Source organism: Stigmatopora nigra, chromosome 16 (assembly GCF_051989575.1).
Source record: "Stigmatopora nigra isolate UIUO_SnigA chromosome 16, RoL_Snig_1.1, whole genome shotgun sequence".
Taxonomy (NCBI): domain Eukaryota; kingdom Metazoa; phylum Chordata; class Actinopteri; order Syngnathiformes; family Syngnathidae; genus Stigmatopora; species Stigmatopora nigra.
Window position 1 is genome coordinate 2634038 of NC_135523.1, and position 19502 is coordinate 2653539.

At 41.0% G+C, this 19502-nt stretch overlaps 1 protein-coding gene across 1 annotated transcript; it reads left to right on the top strand.

The window, feature by feature from the left end:
• The first annotated feature begins 562 nt into the window (after nt 1–562).
• slco5a1 (solute carrier organic anion transporter family member 5A1) lies at nt 563–19498 on the top strand. Its single transcript, XM_077735728.1, has 10 exons — nt 563–702; nt 1701–2904; nt 12798–12930; nt 12995–13215; nt 15207–15371; nt 16076–16274; nt 17493–17652; nt 18003–18247; nt 18575–18639; nt 18724–19498. Exons 2-10 carry the CDS (start codon nt 1977–1979, stop codon nt 19167–19169), a joined length of 2562 nt encoding a protein of 853 aa, XP_077591854.1. The 5' UTR covers nt 563–702; nt 1701–1976; the 3' UTR covers nt 19170–19498.
• Nucleotides 19499–19502: the final 4 nt, after the last annotated feature.

The following is a 19502-nucleotide window of genomic DNA, read 5'->3' on the forward strand; positions in this document are numbered from 1 at the left end:
TTTGGTCCATGTTTTATATCATTAATGTTTTAAAATTTGAAGTCACTTTATGATATAGGATTCTTGACCAAATCTAATTGTGTGTGACCCTGCGACAAGTCAATCACAACAACAAAAGGGTCAAGCATGGTTCCCAGCTGTTTAGATGACGTAGTGTAGTCTTCCCCAACAAACTGACAACAAAGCCGAAATGCATCCTGGTACACAATTTTGATGGCAATTTGCATCCTTGCTTGTTTTCTTTCATTTTAATCCATAAAATGCAATGTTTTGATTTATTTGCGTTTGATAGATGTTGTGTTTTTTAATGAATACTGTTCTATTAAATGTGAGTTCGCACAGTATTGAAAAAAGGACAATTATATGTCCCAAGATGGCTGACGTTGTAAACAATTCACGGCCTGAGTATGGTGCGTTCATAAAAACTTGTCATTTGGGAAATAGCAGCCTTCACACACTTTTAAACTATTGCAAATAGTCCATTAAACGTTAATAATGAATAGAAAATATACTTTGAAGGAGTTTTATGAGTAAATATTCCTTTTTGTTTGTCGTTTTTTAGGGGCTGCTTCTGAAGTTGTCTAATTTCCTACTGTCTTTGGAGGCAGCAATCAGGCAGCAGCAGCTCTGCGCATCTGAGAGATTTCATTCAGCGAGCGACTGCTCTGAGGACAACAACAGGCTACCTCCTTCCTGTCCCTTGTGAGTAGTTCACCTCATTAAAGTATATTTTTCTAACTTATTCAGAAAATCGCTTCTTTCCGATCCATTCGTTTAATATTTACAATACTGTAGTCACTATTTTTTGTTAGATGGACTAGTGAGGCATTCAGTGACAGCGTGCTCTTTTGTTCTCGCAATGTGTTTGTGCATTGACAAAAGGACAGATGCTGCTGTTTATATTCTTATTTTGCGATTTTAGTGCATTTTGACAACACCAACAATCGATCGTATGTTCTGTTTATGTTGTTTACTGTCTGCTTTTGCTTTAATTTGAGAGATTTAGTCAGAAAAAGTCAGCCTGAACGCACGCAAAGTGCACACTGCAAAAAATGTTATCAGAAATTGTGGCAGTAAACAAAATATTTTTGCATAGTAACTACTGGCTCTTTTAATTTGGCTTGATTATGTTTTAATGATATTTCTTAAAGTGTAAAAATATTGAGGTTCTGACTGCTACTTTTTAAAAATTGACTGTTAAAACACTTAGTAGTTTACATATCTGAATAATGTTTTAATTGTTAAGAATGTGATGCTTCTCTTTGTTTTTTTGTGTGTAGCAATATAATTCATTATAAATAACTTTTTATTACAAACAGCAATTGATCAAAACAGCGTAATTGTAAAAAATGCTGAATATGAATGCCAAAAAAACAAGGAGACATAATAATATAAAAGATAGTTATTATAATAGATGAAAAAAAAATAGTTACAACAACAACAAATATAAGGTTGGTAATGGTAAAAAGTTCATTTTTTTTGTCTCAAAAATTGTGATGTCTTTCCCTTATCAAACTGTAATTTTCTTTATTTTTCACCAGATTAAAACATAACTGCATTTAAAAAGAATGCGCCAAATACCTTCTAAATAACTCAACCTTGAGCATCATCTCAATTATCAGGCTGCAGAATTCCTTCTGGCATCTCTCTGTCACAGTCTTTATCCAGAACAGCGTCAATACTTGTTTTCTTGTCTCTAGGCTGCTACTGCGGAACAAAGAAAAATAGCTTCCAACAAAGAACCATTACAAACCACCACACCGCAATGCCAGTCTAAGATCAGCCACAACTTACAATCCACTCTCGCCTCAACCTCCAAAGCCTCATTTGGTCAACATCAGATGGAAAAATGCCCTTAATCGGCGGCGGTCACCCCACCGCTGCCATGCCGGTAGGGTCCTCTTTAATCTCATCCACAGTGCCCCCTGAAGGAGTCCTCTTGTCCAAGTAGAGGACTTTACGGGACCCTCGCCGGCATGGCGTCGACGGACAGCGACGAAAGTGGGAGCGACCTTTCAGAATCCCTGGAAATCCTCCGAATCCAAGACCAGTATGTAGACTCAGAAAGCTGCTTCAAGTCCAAGAGTCTCCCCATCCTGAACGGACCCTGCCCGACAGACCCCAAGGACGTAGACCCCCTTGACGTGGACGTGGAAGAACGCCGCCAACTCCAACCCGAATCCCCAGAAACGCCCTCATCCAGAACCGATTTCTCCCCCTCGGCGTCCAGTCTGGTGGGCCTCAGCAGCTCCCTCCCCGTGGACCCCCATAGACCCAACGGCGGTAAAAAAGTGGGCTTCTCCTTAAGCCGCCTCCTCCGCGTCCCGGCTAGGAAATGCGCGCATGTCATCCTCCGGGATTCGCGCTGCTTCCTGTTCTGCATGTGCTACCTGACCTTCATCCAATCCCTGATGGTCTCGGGCTACCTGAGTAGCGTCATCACCACCATCGAGAAGCGCTACAGCCTCCGTAGCTCCGAGTCGGGACTTCTGGTCAGCTGTTTTGACATCGGGAGCTTGCTAGTAGTGGTTTTCATCTCCTACTTTGGCGGCCGGGGTCAAAGGCCGCGATGGTTGGCCGTCGGCGGGGTGGTCATCGCCGTAGGGGCGGCGTTGTTCTCTCTTCCACATTTCATATCGCCACCCTACCAGATCCAGGAGGTGAACTCCACCACGGGGAATGAAGGACTCTGCCTGGGCGCCAACGGCAACGGCAACGGGCGGGCAGCGGCGGTGGATGCGGCCTCGTGTCCACGCGACCATGAAGGCAACGAACACAATCTCTACGTGGCGTTGTTCATCTGCGCCCAGATCATGGTGGGGATGGGTTCCACGCCTATCTACACACTGGGGCCCACTTACCTGGACGACAATGTGAAGAAAGAGAATGCCTCGCTCTACCTGGGTAAGTCTAACTCAATTTTTGTCTCTCTGTAGTCCATATCTAAGATTTTTATAGTCTTTTATTTTGTTGCAACCTTCTTATTGCGGTACTCACTATTGAATTTGAAAGAAATTGAGAAAAAAATAACAGATAAAATACTAAACTAAATTTATTTTGGTGTCTATGGATGAAATTCAAGAGAAGAAAATAACAAAAAAAAATCACTTAATTCTACCTGCTATTGCTCGCTTAGGGTGCCGTATCTTACCTAAAGATGAAAAATTAGACCTCTATGGACAAGCTTCCTTGTTGTACTGCTCACCTGACTTCCTTTTTTTTATCCAGCAGGCGATCCTTTCAATTCAGCATCTCAGAAATACCACTTGGAATTATTTTTCTTAAGAAATTCCCTTCAAAGTAACACATTTGTACTCCCTATTAAAATATTATAGAGCTGAAAATTGGGGGTTTGTCTTATACCAGATAAATTGTAAAATGTAACCATTTTAAGGCTATTTTAGGGTACGGCTTATACGGAGAGGCAGCTAATATGCAAGATTATACGGTAAGAAAAAGCACAAAACATAACTTGTAGATAGATTTAGCTCCAAATCAGTTGCAGTATTCCACTTTTTACGAACTCCCAAAACAAAAACACTACTATTGTTACCTCAGGACTTCCTCACATACAATTTCTAATACGCAAAATGCTTTAATTTGCCTTTGTGCGTTAATTATTTGCCTTCTGATAAGCCTGGCAGAGAAGGCCTCACCAGCCCAAAAACCTCGGAGACTGCAAAGTGGACCTCAGCGAGAGGGAATGTGGGCTTGGTTGGCGGCAGAACTGGGTTGCCTATGATTAATGAAGCGCTCCCAAATGCGCGAGAATGCGCCCCACCAAACAACCAGCCATCCGGCGAGCTGATACATTCATTCATATGCCGTTTTGTAATTCTTCTGCAAAACTCTGAATGTAATGTTGCCCCTCCAAGACGCCATATTGATCCCTTCCCGGCGTCATAGTGAGCCAATGTAGCATCGCTATCCAAAAAAACAACAACAACAAAAACAATAGTGCACTTTTGCATAGTATTGACCTTTGACCTTGGCTTTTTCCCAGCAGGGATGGATAGAAAGCACAGATATGTTACCGCTTCCGCCAGGCAAAGCCGTCCACGTCCTTGATGGCATCCCATATGCCGGGGGAAATAACCATGGCAACATGCCGCTTTTGTCAGGTCGCAGTGTAATAATTCATGCTATCACATTTGCATATTTGCAAAAGATAGGCTAACAGATTCCTTCTTCAACCTAGGTGAGCTCCCCTCAATTCAAGTTCAAGTCTTTTGTGGATTTATACTCTGACCTGTTAGCCAGGTCGCCGTGGTAACGCGGTGACATCAAACCGCCGTCCTCAAAATTGTCCATTTTAGGACGGCGGCTTATAATTCGGCACTCAGACAAGAGTCGAGGCGCCCTTTTATCCCTTTCACGTCGTCAAAATGGTCAGCGGATTAGAAATTCCAAAAGTTTTTCAGCCAAGTATTCCCTTGCTGGCTTATCCCTTTCACACACTTTAACAAAAGGTCAAAGGGTTAGCCTTTTTTTTCTTCTAGTAGCCTCACCCGCTACACAATCAATTGGAATGTAGTAAAAACTATGAATCCAAAGTCTGCAAACCCCATTTTAATGCCTATATTTTTAAATATAGCATCATAGTAAACTCCTAACTGAGAAAACAGTTATTTTCTAATGGGTTAGAAAAATATTTGTACCTTTTTATACCTAGGATGGTCAATTTTGGGCCTCAAATCTAAAATTTAGCAGTACATATAAAATAGGCCCTTTAAATTCCATATTTGAAGTAAAAATAATAACCTTGTGCTTTATTCCCTGTATTTTACCTTCATGTCAAATGTGATTTAATAGTAACCGATGCTGAAAAGTTGCTATTTATGCTTGATGGCATTAAGGCCGGAAAGGTCACGGACTGATTCCATTGCTTATGCCGTGACCTTGTGACCTTTTATGTATGGCCGCGACCTTTCCTTTCCACGTACGTTACTCACCATCCGACTACTATTCGGTTTTGTCAGTATTAAGATATATTAACTATAAGTGTTACAGTATGTTCTCTGATAAATTAGGAAGTGCTCGTGGGGGTGCTAGTCATCATTTAGGCGCTCGCTACACTTTAGCATAGACGTGGACTTGTTATGGATTTGCTTTGCTCGCTCTGTTTCATAACGATCCGGCGCCATTGACCTTGTTGACCCTCAGTCGACCGTCTCCATCTCGCTCCCTCCGGGGTGACGGATCATGCCAGGGCGCTCGGCCACTCCGGTTTCCTAGTCTCGGCTTTTCTCACGGGGGTTTAGTTTTACCCCCTGTGATCTCTATTGGGTTCAAGTTTGGCCAAAATTTGGGCCTGCTTTGAAACAGTTAATTTGTAACAACTTTTCGTACTTAAGCGCTAGCGGCTAGCCCAGGGGTGGGCAAACTACGGCCTGCGGACCACATAGGGCCCGTTAGGCTTTTTAGTCCGGCCCTACGACATTTTTTTTTTTTATTATTATTATTTTCTTTATGTACTATTTATTTTTTCCCCCAAGATGGCAGTAGCTCTGTCCTCTCTTATTAGTTTTTTGTGTTTTACAGCCCCTCTATCTTTTTGTAAATGACATTTTAATATTTCTTTATACATTCCTTTTTACTTTACTTTGTAGTACTTTATACTTTTTACTTTAATGCTGAGTGATGAGTATGTTAATACTTTAGTCAGTTTTTTTCTGTTTATGTTTCATATGTACTGTTAACGGATGCACTTTTTTATTTGTATCATATCTTATGCTGACCCGGCCCATCTGTCAAATTTTTAAAGTCAAAGTAGCCCCCGGGCCCAAAACTTTGCCCACCCCTGAGCTAGCTTTTACATACCACATGACCTTTCCATAGAAGCCTTACCTCAAGGCCTCATTGTGTGTTTTTTACCGTGTTCTTCCCGTGTGGGAGGCTAGCCGGCCCTAGATAATACTCAACGTTCCCGTAGTTCTTTCTAGACATCGCTGCCGGATGCCCACCGGCCGTTAACTGTGTGCGCTGGTCGGATTGTTTTGACAGTGTGGGAAGGTTCCTGGGGAAATGCCACTAGCCAGCTTGTGATTGGAGGAACACTGAGAAATCTTTTGTTTTCAGCTATGCCGCCAGCGGGGGGGTGGAGGAAAAAAATTGGACATATTTTTGTTCCCCCTTTTGTTCTTGCTCGCTCTCTAGTTCGTGTTAGTTCACCTAATCCTCCCCCCTGTCCGTCCTCTTCTCTGGTCCGATGATTTTATATGTAAAACCCATAGGAATGATGTTAAATTGTCCACAGGAGTCCGGTGAGATATTTCCAGATGAAATGATGTGCTATACAATACCACATTAGTTGTCAGGACTGCCTATGTGACGTAAGTTAGTCGTAGATTTGATCTGTAGACCATAGACGGTTCAACAAAAGAATTTGAATGCCAAGTCGAGTTGAAGAAAGTCTACGACTGTTCATTTTTTTGACATTTACTGACATTTTTCTGCCATTCTGTCCCTTTCTGTCTTTTCCCTTTTGAGGATTCTTCTATTCCTAATGTGGCAACCAAAAAAAACCTGGTCTGACAGGCCCGAATTTCATGTCGATGGTTCAGTCTCTGTTGCAGAGCTAAATTTAGCATTGAACTGTTTTGCCTTTCTGATGACATAGGTTAATTAGTTCAGGGTTTAATTAAGTGGAAATAGTTATTGAACACTTAACCAAGCACTGAGAATTTTTTTGTACATCTGGATAACCTTGTTAGGTCTTAAAAATTAATAGTTTTCCTGTGAACAGAGGTAGTATTCGCACATCTGCAAGAGTGTGAAAAGACAAGTAAGTGTGAAAGAAGACAAATTGATTCCTGACTGGTGTAACCCTTTGTGTAGGAGTTGTTTATGCCTCGATAGATTGGCTGTCAATCACTTTGCTGGCTAGCTTTCAAATCTAGCAATTGTCATCTGGATCAACACTATTTTGTACTACAAGATACAACTATGTTAAGCTTACTCTCCGTCTTACAGTTCTTTCGTTAACTCTTGAGTTTGTACCATAGTATCCTAACATACCTACTATAATACTTTGTGTCCTTAAACAGCAGATTTTGAGCATCTTTTCGCCCTTACCCGAAGTTGCCATTTTGTGTCAACTACCCAGCGAACAGAAGAGCAGGAAATACGATTACAAACCACCCCAGATATCCTGGTTTATCTCATCAGATATGTTGTTATGGTTACACTGCAAGATCTGACCTCTGGTAGGGTGCATCGCTCTAGAGTACAGCCAACCGGATTATGGCGAGCTGGCGAAGGCTGTGTTTTGTCATTAATGCCAATGTCCCCAAATAATTTGAAGTCATGTTCTTGTAAAGGGTTAACATATGGATAGCGATGGAGGAGGCTTGTCCAACGGATCACCTGAAAACTAAGGAGATTCCCACTGTGAGGATCTTGGGAGAGAAGTCTTTTTAAGCTAGCTTGCTAGGTTTGGGTGTCAGGGTAGTTAAGGTTGTCAAAGCATAGAACACTGGTTGTTATTTATAAGAATTTTGCCAATTCGGATCATTTTTCGTCTTTCTAAGAGTTCAGATAGGTCGCTATTTGTCTGTACAAAGCAGAGTGGACGTCATTCCCAAGTCGGATTGCCGCCGCCCCGATAGGATTAAAAAAAAAAAATGCTTTTCATAAAGTGCGCTGCTCTTATCTGGAATGACGCGATATGGCACAAAGTGTTACAGAAGTGACATCTCACTGGCTGGCTTTTGCAGAGATGACAAGCAGACTGTTTTTTTTTTATCTACTTCAATTTCTGATACAGCAGGGGAACATTTGTCTAAGGGGGAATGAAGCACGTCAAGTGGGGTGCTTCTAACATGGGATTTTTGTCTCGGTAGTTCGAGTTAATGTGAAAATAATGAAAAAAATATAGCGAAATATAACAGTCTCACCCGAATAACCCAAACTAGTGTATTTTTTAGCATTTTAGCTGCCTTTGTGTATAAACCACAGCCCTTAAAATTGCCTTAAAACCGTTAAATTTCAACATTTCTCTCGTATAAGCCGCCCACTGATTCACAATTTCTACTTTTGTATAACATGTTTTTTTTAGGGAGTACAAATGTGTTACTTTGAAGGGAAAATTTTGCATGTTGTATTTCTAAGATACAGGATCGTCTGCTGGATTGCACATTCTAAAATGAAGTCATGTGACCAGTACAACCAGGACTTGTGTCCATAACGGCCTAGTTTGTCATCCCTAGGTAAGATAGCGGCGCCCTGAACGAACAAGTAAGTGAGTTTTTCACATTTTTTTATGTTAAATACATTTTTGTCCCTTGAATTTCATTCAGAAACGTCAATACGGTAAATATAGTCATCAAAGCGCCATTGGTCATGGTCTGGTCCTTTTTTTGCGGACCCCTCGTGATGGGTCTTTTCTTTGGCTTATGACTGTGCTAAATCTGTAGGTGGGTGGTCTTGGAGTTGATGGTACGAGTCAGAAGGGTTTTTAAAGGGTTGTCTGATCGATTTTGCTTCTTTCAAGTCTAATCTCTCCGTCTGTACCAGTCAGTACCGACCGACAGGGCCTCCTGGATCAAACGTCTTTACCGCGCTTGATCTTGGAAAACATTCCACACGCCTGGCTGAGTAAAACCCCTTCGTTTTTGCCCCTCAAACCTTTAGCCCGACCCCCAAATTTCAAACTAGCCAGCATTCCCGTCATCAATTTCAATAATGATGTATATTATTTCACTGTTTATTTGCGCCCGTGTCCTCTGTAAAGGTTGAAACCGGTAAGAAGACACTGCCTCGTCAGCAAGTTTCCATGGCGATGGGATTTCATTGTCGCTCTCGTGTTATTCCGGTCCATTTAGGAATGTGCGCCGTGTAAAAAGTCTTTATGTACGTGTAGAAGATCATTTTTAAATCAAGATTTGACCAGGTTCCCGATGGTTTAGATGCCAGGCATGGACAAATATTTACTAAATGGAGAACCAGCCTATGATTCATGAGTTTCCTTCTTAAAAGCTGTAATTAAATTACATCATTAGCCTGCGCTAACGACTTTGGCCACCAAGGGGTTCCTTCATTAGTCCGTGTGCTTTCTCATCAAGACTCTGTTGTCAAGGGTATAGATGGGGGAGGGGATGGAGTCAAGGTCATGGGAGCCCGAAAAGGAGCAGGGAGGTGAATGCTAGGCGTTCAATCTGTTTTTAAATAGAAGCGCTAGTGGCTAATCTATCACTGTTAATGGCAATAAATGGGAGAGAGAGTTTAATATCTAAGTACTGTTTAATATCTAAGTACTGTTAAATATCCAAGTACTGTTTAATATCTAAGTACTGTTTAATATATAAGTACTGTTTAACATATAAGTACTGTTTAATATGTAAGTACTGTTTAATATATATGTACTGTTTAATATATAAGTACTATGTAATATCTAAGTACTATGTAGGATCTAAGTACTATGTAAGATCTAAGTACTAAGATCTAAGTACTATGTAAGATCTAAGTACTATGTAATATCTAAGTACTATGTAATATCTAAGTACTATGTAATATCTAGGTACTGTTTAATATCTAGGTACTGTTTAATATACAAGTACAGTTTAATATACAAGTACAGTTTAATATACAAGTACAGTTTAATATACAAGTACTGTTTGATATACAAGTACAGTTTAATATACAAGTACAGTTTGATATATAAGTACAGTTTAATATATAAGTACTATGTAATATATAAGTACTATGTAATATCTAGGTACTGTTTAATATCTAAGTACTATGTAATATATAAGTACTATGTAATATCTAGGTACTGTTTAATATCTAAGTACTGTTTAATATCTATGTACTGTGCTGGTTTCAACAGTACTAAATTGCTGCGATTTGTTGTTGATGAGTCGGTTAATGGTGGATTTATTCTAATTATGATGTGGCCTGGGATAGAAATAGTCAAAAGTCCTTTGAGCTATGTAATAGCTATAGGCTTGCATTCTTGAGGCTTGACGCTACTGCCAGAAAAACCTGCTGAACTTTTCCTAAGAAGCGTCTTAGAACGGTCACGGTATCGTAAAACCATCCTCGTGACATCACATTGCACAATAGAGAGGGAAAGGAGTTGGGGCTTGCTTGGATTAGGATAAAGTCAGGAGATGGGCTTTAAAATTAAATTTTGCACTGGGATTAGAGGATAGTGTTAAGATTAAGGAGTTGGGGATGGTTAGGCGCTCAGATGTCAAGCTTTAGTCAATTCTAGCTGCTATCAAGTGTTTCAAGGTTTTTTTTGGTGTGTTTTATTTTCCGCGGACAGGCAGAGTCCAGACAACAGAGCGGCGTTTGCTCCCCGGAGGTTTGAGGATGTTGCCGAGAAAGCGTTATCTTCGGGCTACACGGCGCCGCTCGCTTTATCTTTAGTTCCGCCTCTCCAATGTTTTCCGTGGCATCCCAAACCATCTGTTTGTCGCTCCTTCCCCTTTGGGACTAGTCCTTTTTTGACGCTCTAGTCTGGATTACCGTCGGGTAAATCTCATCTAGAAACATGGCAAACATTCCGTGACCGGACGTTTGGTCGCGCTTCTTTTGGTCGCCGGTCAAATGGGGACAGAGAGTTTACTGTTGTAACCAACTCTCAGAATTATATTTGTGAGAGTTTAATATCTAAGTACTGTTTAATATCGAAGTACTGTTAAACCAGCTCAAAATTATATTTGTAAGAGAGTTTAATATCTAAATATGTACTGTTTTCAACAGTACTTAGATATTAAATTCTCTTAGATATTATACTCTCATGAATATAATTTTGAGAGCTGGTTTCAACAGTACTTAGATATTAAACAGTACTTATATATTGACCAGTACTTAGATATAAACAGTACTTGGATATTAAACAGAACTTAGATATTACAGTACTTAGATATTAAACAGTACTTAGATATTAAACAGTACTTAGATATTAAACAGTACTTAGATATTAAACAGTACTTAGATATCATACAGTACTTAGATATTAAACTCTTAATCTTTGTCTTGAAAGGAAGTCCTAATGTGCAGAAATACCGCTAAAGTAGCGAAAGTCAAAGAGATAGATGGCGAATGGATACAAAGCCGATAGCGCCCGATGGATGGAGTCATCCGAAGCCGCTGACGTTTCGTCCTTCACGTGCAGCCGCTCAAGGTCCGTTGCGTAATTGAGTAACGCGATCTGGCGCTCCTCCGTCCGTCATTGGCATGCGGCCCCCGTCCGCCGTGGCGACGCCCCCTACCGCTGTAGCCTGTTTGTGTGTAATGGAACGTCACCCCCTTCTTGTTGCAGCGCTAGCACATCTGGCGGACGTTGTTTTGATTTGGTGATTTATTGCTCTTATGTGTGAACCCTCAAGGATACAAAGAATCTTTTACATCCCAAGACAGTTAAGTTAGCATTTATAAAAAATGTTTGTCCAGCTTTAAGGACTTCCAAAGTATTTTTTAGATTTACCAATGGCCGTAGCTAAATAGACTGATGTTTTTAATTCGGTTTTTCATCCAAGTTGACCTTATCTGGACCCCCTGACCACAGATTTTCAAACTGGCAGCCATCCATTTTGAATTGCCCTGTGAAAGTGTCTGATGTGAATGTTTATTCAAAATTCTTATTATGAGAAATGACACAATTTCAATCCCAAATTAGCATTTTCATTTTGGCCAATTACTGCTTATTTAAATCCAACATTACACGAGACAACCTTTATTTTGCATCTCTATCGAATTTATTTAAATCCAGACTGTTTATATCCCCACCAGCCATTATTCATCTCAAGGAGGAGATAAAAAGATAAGACCCTTTGCCACGCTGGTCCACTATAATTAATAGTTTATCCCTGCTAATATCCCGTCACATTGTGTTAGGCTTCTCCGTGCTTCGACTCCACAATACCAGAAATGATATATACTCTTGACGGAACATGTGACGGGAGCCAATAGGGGAAGGACGGACGGGCTTTAAGTGCTTAGAGGAGTGAGTCATGTCTAGCTTGCACGCTGGATTTATCGCCAGTAAGGCGTACGTGCACTTTTCATATAGCCACCGTCTAGTATGCATTCATTCACTTTTTTGCAAATACCAGTAAAAAAAAATTGAGATAATAATGCATGTCTGAATACTTTCGTATAACCTGTGTCAATGTAAATAGTATAAAAAATGTGTTTTTTCAGTATAAATCAGAAAATTAGTCAAGGTATTAACATTAGGGGTAGTGAACCTATGGCTCGCGAGCCATATGTGGTTTTTTTATGGGTGGTAATGGCTATCTGCTAATATTTAATTGTTTTTTACTAGTTGGTGTATATTTTCATTGATTAGGTACAGTGTTTAATTTATTTTTGTATTTTAAGTGTTGAAATAACAAAAAAAGTACATTTTCATGTATTTTGGCTTTTTGAGTTGGAATTAATATTTAAAAATTGTAATTAATTTTTGGTTGTCTTCATTATGGGTTAAAAAAATTGAATGTTGACATTTTTTTGCAGATAGGACCTATTATATAATGTCAAAAGTGAGTGTGAGATATTTGTTTCAAAAAGTACACACAGTACTCTTAAGTGCTAATCTTAACACTTCATAACTTGAAGCAATGTTCCTAAAGTAATTACGGAAAGTCTGACCCCCCAAATTAGAACTGCAAAGTGCCTTTGACTTGTTTCTTCGCCTCGGGGGCTTTATTGAGGTGTTCAAACTTTAATGATTTTTTTGTGTTTGCCTTCCTGTGGCGCCTTTTGATTGGCTAACACTTTCTTTCTCATAGCCAGCCTGCAGCGTTTAACCATCCAAGCCTAATTCCAGCCTACTTTTTCCCATTCAGCCGTCATGTACGTGATGGGAGCCTTGGGCCCGGCTGCCGGTTACCTCCTGGGCGGCGTCCTCATCGGCTTCTACGTGGACCCCAAAACGGTGGTCAATATTGACCAAAATGACCCCCGCTTTGTTGGCAACTGGTAAAATATGCTGGCCTCGATTGGCCGGGAATTTCCGCTGATTGGATGTTTGTTTGTTTTTTAGGTGGAGTGGATTTTTGCTGTGTGCCGTCGCCATGCTTCTGGTCATTTTCCCCATGTTCGCCTTTCCCAAAAAGTTGCCACCGCGGCATAAGAAGCGGAAGAAAAAGGTTGGCTCCTCGCCCGACAATCTGCCCGGCGACGACCAAGACGTGATGAAGGAGAAGTCTGGTGGAAAGGGGCAGAATGTGTCTTCGTCTATGAGTTTTGGGAAGGACTTTAAGGGTAAGATCTACTAATTTTGATTTTTATTCATTTGTGTGAGTAGGCTCATAAAAGATTGCTTGATTTACAATAATCATATTAAGCCCCACCCAGTATAGAAACAAATTGGATGCCTAGCAATGTCAATGGGAGCCAAATATTTAGCTAACCAAAAATCTTTTTTAAATTTAGTTTTATAAAAATAAAAAAACAGCTCCTCTTGTAGTCAATAGAGAAAAAAAATACAAATTTTTGTTACTTTTCTATTTTACAAACAAATGTTAGGTTCATTTTTAATTATCTTTAATATAATATAAAACGATACAAGCCTATAACAAACCAAATAACAAGGGAAACTACTACGCTGCTATACTTAACACAGAAAAACCCATTTTAATCGCACTATTCCATTGGAAAGTTTTGACCTAACAAAAAAAGTTTTATTAATCCCTCTTCCAAATTATCACGATTCCGTATAGCATCATCTAGCTAACTAAATTCCCCAAACAATGCAGATTTACTTTACTTAAAAGTGCTGGCTAGGATTGGCTTCCATCTAACGATGTACAAAATGCCTGTAATCGAATCAATGCCCACGATTAGTCTTCTAATCCAACGCTGGGAATCCATTCAGATCTCCAGTGAGAGTGTTATTGATTTAAGGAGGTTCTCTAATGAAGCAGATAATTCACCATAAGCACAGTCAGTAGATTAAGGCCATTATTTTTTATTTTTTGACTGTTTCATCCCTACTTCAAATAAACCAGGAACCCCCCGTTTTCCCTCTACGCTGCCATGGGCTTTTCCATCTTTCCTCGCGCTGTTTTTTGTTTTTTTAAATGAGCTCCCGGGGGAACGTAGTCACGATTCGTCTGACTAGACAAACCCGCCCGCCGAGCAAAAAACTAAGGAGTCAAAGCCAGGCTTTTTTTTGTTGTTGTTGTTGTTTTTTTTTTTGCTGTGTAGTGCAAACATATTCGGCGAATGAAATGCTAACACTTCAAATCATGGTGGTGGCTTCCAATATGTTAGATGTTGTCCTTCAAATAACTGCAGACGTTAGAAAAATCCTGTGAATGAACTGTAACAAATAACTTAGTCATGTGTCTACTATTTTGGACCTGGAGGACAGATAAGTTTATCATTTGGATGGAACCTAAAATATGTCGCTAGCTAAAAAAAGGCAGTATTTTTAGTGTGAGTTGAGCAAGTGCCAGAGGTTGAAAAGTAACCTTGGACACAAAAAATATATTTTTGACCCCAAGTTTGGAAGCAAGTAAGTCATTTTAGGCTTTTTTGAATCACAAAATAATTGCCATAAACCACTTTTTGATCGATTTTGCCCTATAAATGCTTTTCAGATAACTGCAAACCTGTCCCAACATGGCCTCCCATTTAGAGGTGTTCTTAAGACAAACCCTTGAGTGAGCAAGCTGATTTGGCCACAATAGAAACAATTCTAACAACCATTCCAATCCCATTGGCGCGTCTTGGTGGGTTAACAGCTGCGGGGGGGCATCCACAGGGTTTCGCCATCTGTCCCCGCCCCCCCAAGGAATGACATCATTGAACGCATTTGCCAGTTTTCCCGTCATTCATCTACCATAACGGCCACCTATGCCATTATAGTAAAAAAAAAAACCTTTAATACAAGGTACTGGCGACGCTCTTTTCCTAGTCTAATCTGCCTAGCAACAGGGCTGTAGTTTATTTCCGCTGACCACATAATTGGCAAGTGACAGGATCAACGCGGGGGCGGCAAATCATCCAGACGGCAACCTCGGGCCGCATTCGCCCTTGGCTAATGGACACGCCGTAACGCATCCCTGGCCAATAAGTCACCCCGGGAAGATGCGTCAATCCTTCACGTGTCCCCACGGATTACTTATCCTCGTGTAATTAGACGAGAATGTTGTGTTATGAGCACATATGGTCGTCTTTTAATTGCGCATTGCTTTCCAGTAATGAGTCAATGAGAGCTACATTGTTGTGTTGTTGTTATTGTTGTGCAGACCTGCCCAAGGCGGCGTTGAGAATCCTCAGCAACATGACCTTCCTGTTCGTCAGCCTGTCCTACACGGCCGAGTGCGCCATCGTCACCGCTTTCATCACGTTTATACCCAAGTTTATCGAGTCCCAGTTCGGTATTCCCGCTTCCAATGCCAGCATATACACGGGTGAGTAAACAAATGCTTTGTAAATGCTACTTGTAGTCATATTGCGCACGGTATTTTTAGCCGCAGTGTCAATAACGAGTGCTATTTCTGTATTTTACTATCTATCTAAATGTAAATCAAGTTTAAATATTACTATTTTGTACTCTGATCTTTTAAAATTCCAATGAGATGTCAAGTGTCCTCCAATTCTGAAGTGTCTCTTATCTTGTCCATTAGCATCTTTTTAAATATCTTTTCAAAGACACACAAAAAATAGCAAAAGTCGTCATTATAAGAACACTTAAAAGTTCACATTGACTTTTCTTTAGCCGTCCTGCTGACTTTGATTGACTCGTAAAAATGTCCTCCAAAGTAAAAGACGTACATTTATTACACAAGCACATCTATTTCTTCCCCTTTTAATTTATCCAGCGTTAATCTAATCCCGTTGATGCGCAGCTGGCGGGATTAAGCGCCCTAACAACATGGCCGCCAAACAGCGGGAAGCCTTGTTTTTGTGTCCAAGTCTCTTGCCGGTCAACATATGTTGGTTTCTAGACGCACACATGCTGTTTGTTGCCAGGAAACAAAGGGTAGGGGGTGGTGCTGATGCTGTTGCCATGGACACCCAAACCTGCCCGTGATGGACGCAATCAACAAGAAGAAGAAATAAACAGAAGATATTTGAATACTGTCCAAATATTTTCTTCTTTTTGTTCTTCCAGGACTCATCATCGTGCCAAGCGCTGGTGTAGGCATCGTGCTAGGTGGCTACATCATCAAAAAGCTAAAGCTAGGTGCTCGAGAGTCGGCCAAGCTAGCGATGATCTGCAGTGGGGTGTCGCTGCTTTGCTTCTCCACGTTGTTCATTGTGGGATGCGAGAGTATCAACCTGGGAGGCATCAACATACCTTACACTAACGGGTGAGTACCAGAAATATTTTATTTTACTTCAAAATTCACTTAAAAATAGCAAAATGGGTGTATGTGTCTATCATAAGAAGATAGAAGGGAATCCGCCATTTTGGGTCAAAGTAGTGATGCGCCGATAACATTTTTTGGGGTCCAATTTTGACTCGGTAATTTTTAGTGCTCTACCTGTACAAGTACTAGTTTTTTATATCAGCTTTTTGTTACAGTAGAAGTAGTAGTGTCGCTAAAATTCTTTAAAAATTCAGCCTTGTAAGCTAACTTTGTTTTAGTTAGCAACATGAACGTCTCGCATTAGTAGTAATACAAAAAAAGTGGAGATTCCAACAGATTTTAGTTTCAAAGTCACTCTTCTAAGACCATTTTGCCCATTTTTAGGAGAAAACTAGTACCAGTACTCTCTTTTTTCAGTTTCCAGTTTTTACAGTACTCTCTAATTCTGTTTCCAGTTTTTACAGTACTCTTTCTGTTTTCAGTTTTTCCTTGTAGTACTAGGGTTGCTACAAATCATTCAAAAAAAAATCCTCCCTGCAAAAAAAACCTATGGAATTCCAGTAGAGCCAAAAAGTCTGGAGAACCCATTGTGCAAAAAAAAACAGTTAACAGACATTTTTTGAAGCCATTTTCCAGGAGTTCCTCTTCTTGGAAACTCCATAGTGCACTCCACCATTTTGGATCTTAGCCAAAGTTCCCAAGCGTGACAAAAAACACATTATGAAGAGATTTGTAGTCGCCCTCTATTGTTTATTGCTAGCTAGAATTGCAGGAGTCCCAAGCACTTGCTGTAAAAAGCATTTGGGGAAAAAATAGTCTTGGATGTTGACATCACATGGAGTGTTAATGAACACTCACTCTCTCACACATGTGAATCATCACTCTGTCATCTCGACCGCTTTCCTAAATGAGGCTAGCGACATAAATAGCACTTATTAGTCACATATAGAAGGGCTGGCCACTATGAGAATGATAAAGGTTAAAATATTAAATGGAATGATGGTAATAAAGCTAGCTGAGATGGGCACAATGGCTACTCGCACCCATGTGAGGAATGCCAAACTCCGCCTTTTTTTTCCTGGGAGGTTTGTATGCTCTTCGGTTTGCCGTCTAGACATAAGCAATTGGAAATAAAGAAAAACAAACAGAAAAAGAACACATGGACAATAGTATCACAAGAAACCCTGAGTGTTCTTTCTACCTTTTTTTTTTCCTCAGGCCGACGTTGATGCTGACACACCGAAATCTGACGGGAAGTTGCAACGTCAACTGCGGCTGCCGCATCCACGAGTACGCGCCCGTGTGCGGCTCGGACGGCATCACTTACTTCAACCCCTGCCTGGCCGGATGCAGTGCCGTGGCCAATGACAGCAGTGGGGTGAGTCGTGCAACTAACAATAAGCGCTGAATCATACAAAGTCTCAAGGATTCATATTTTGAGCATGTCAAGTCCACAAAAACCATAATTTCTCCCAAAAAGGAGAGAAAAAAGAAATGTGCATGCACATTTTGCTGCAAATTTGCATGTATACATGTCAATACTGAAGCCTTCGTTTCAAAATATTAGCATTAGCACCCTCCTCGGGCCACTAATATGAACTGCACTTACTATTTGCAAATGCCATGATCACTTCAATGGGAACTGGGTAAAAGTTTTGGTCACATTTAGTCTGTACTATAGAAAGCATGATAAATTAAATGTTTTTTTTTTATATTTTAATCCATCAGATGCGGAACTACACAGAGTGCAGCTGCGTCCAAAGTCGTCAGGTGATCACGCCGCAGTCCGGCGGCGGCCCTGTCAATCAACTGCAGTTGGTCATCGTCAAGACGTACCTGAACGAGAATGGTTTCGCCACCTCGGGGAAATGCAACCGCACGTGCAACACACTCATCCCTTTCCTCGTCTTCCTCTTCATCGTCACCCTCATCACCGCCTGCGCGCAGCCTTCCGCCATCATTGTCACGCTCAGGTGAGCTAGAGAATAGCTTATGTCACAAATTATTATCATTATTATTATTATTTTTTTTTACCAAGTGAAAGATAAAAATAATTGGGGGAAAAAATGTGTACTTTAAGACAAAAGTACAACATTGGCAAAAATAGTTGTTATCATATTGTACACTGATAGGGACGGCATAAGCAAGTAAAGTTATAAAATTGTCATTTTGACATCACTTGACATACGCTGCATTTACTTTAAGAAAAGAAAAGGTCATATTCAATCCAGAATTAAGGTAAAATAATTGAAATGTGAAACTTTTTGATACATATAAATAAATACTTGTGTTTTTTTAAGGTCTGTGGATGAAGAAGAGAGGCCTTTTGCCCTGGGCATGCAATTTGTCCTCCTCAGAACTCTAGGTGAGTTTCATTATACTTTATACTAAAAAATATTTTCCCATTTGATGCAACTAGACTACTTTAACTTTTGTGGCGTCTCTCCAGCCTACATCCCGACCCCCATCTACTTCGGCGCCGTAATCGACACCACCTGCATGCTATGGCAGCAAGACTGTGGCGTTCACGGCTCATGCTGGGAATACGACGTAACCGCCTTCCGCTTCGTCTACTTCGGCCTGGCCGCCAGCCTCAAATTCGTTGGCTTCATCTTCATCTTCCTCACCTGGTACTCCATCAAGCACAAGGAGGATCGCCCCGAAGGTTGGCGTGCCGGCCCCCGGCCTCCCGCGCCCCAACCGCCATTACTCCTAGGCACCGTCAGCGAGCTGGTAGGCCGCGCCGGGGGTCGTAAAAGCCACGCCCGTACCCGCTCCTGCCCCATCTTCATCCCGTCGGCGAGACCCGAGGTGCCCGCCGCCGCTGCCGCCACGTTGCTGCTCTGCCACGGTAGCCTCAAAGCGCTAACGCCAAGAGGCTCCGCCCTGGTTTGAACCTTGCGAGAAAGCCACTCTCCTCCTCAAGGGCTGACTGATACGCCGCCATTTTGGTGCTAACTTTACGCCACACTCAAAGCACAAACTGTCTTCTATGCAAGATTCCATGTCCGTCTTCAGCTTGGACAAAACTACTGTCTGTCTGTCCCAAAGATGTGATCCAATGAGCGGACAGGAAAAATACATTTTGTTTTTCCTAATTTTTCCCTGGTGTGATTTTAACAGAAACTTTTGGAACTTGTCAACAACACCTCAAGGCGCTACTGGACGTCCGCTTCTATGCCTTTCTGTGACTCTGCCGACCTGCCCACAACAACATGAGTTGGACAC

Bases quoted from the DNA above. Each gene is read 5' to 3' on its own strand.
- slco5a1 (XM_077735728.1), top strand. From the start codon at position 1,977: ATGGCGTCGACGGACAGCGACGAAAGTGGGAGCGACCTTTCAGAATCC. The intron at 12,931-12,994 runs GTAAAATATGCT...TTTGTTTTTTAG, and splicing joins CCCCGCTTTGTTGGCAACTG to GTGGAGTGGATTTTTGCTGT. The intron at 17,653-18,002 runs GTGAGTCGTGCA...TTAATCCATCAG, and splicing joins TGGCCAATGACAGCAGTGGG to ATGCGGAACTACACAGAGTG.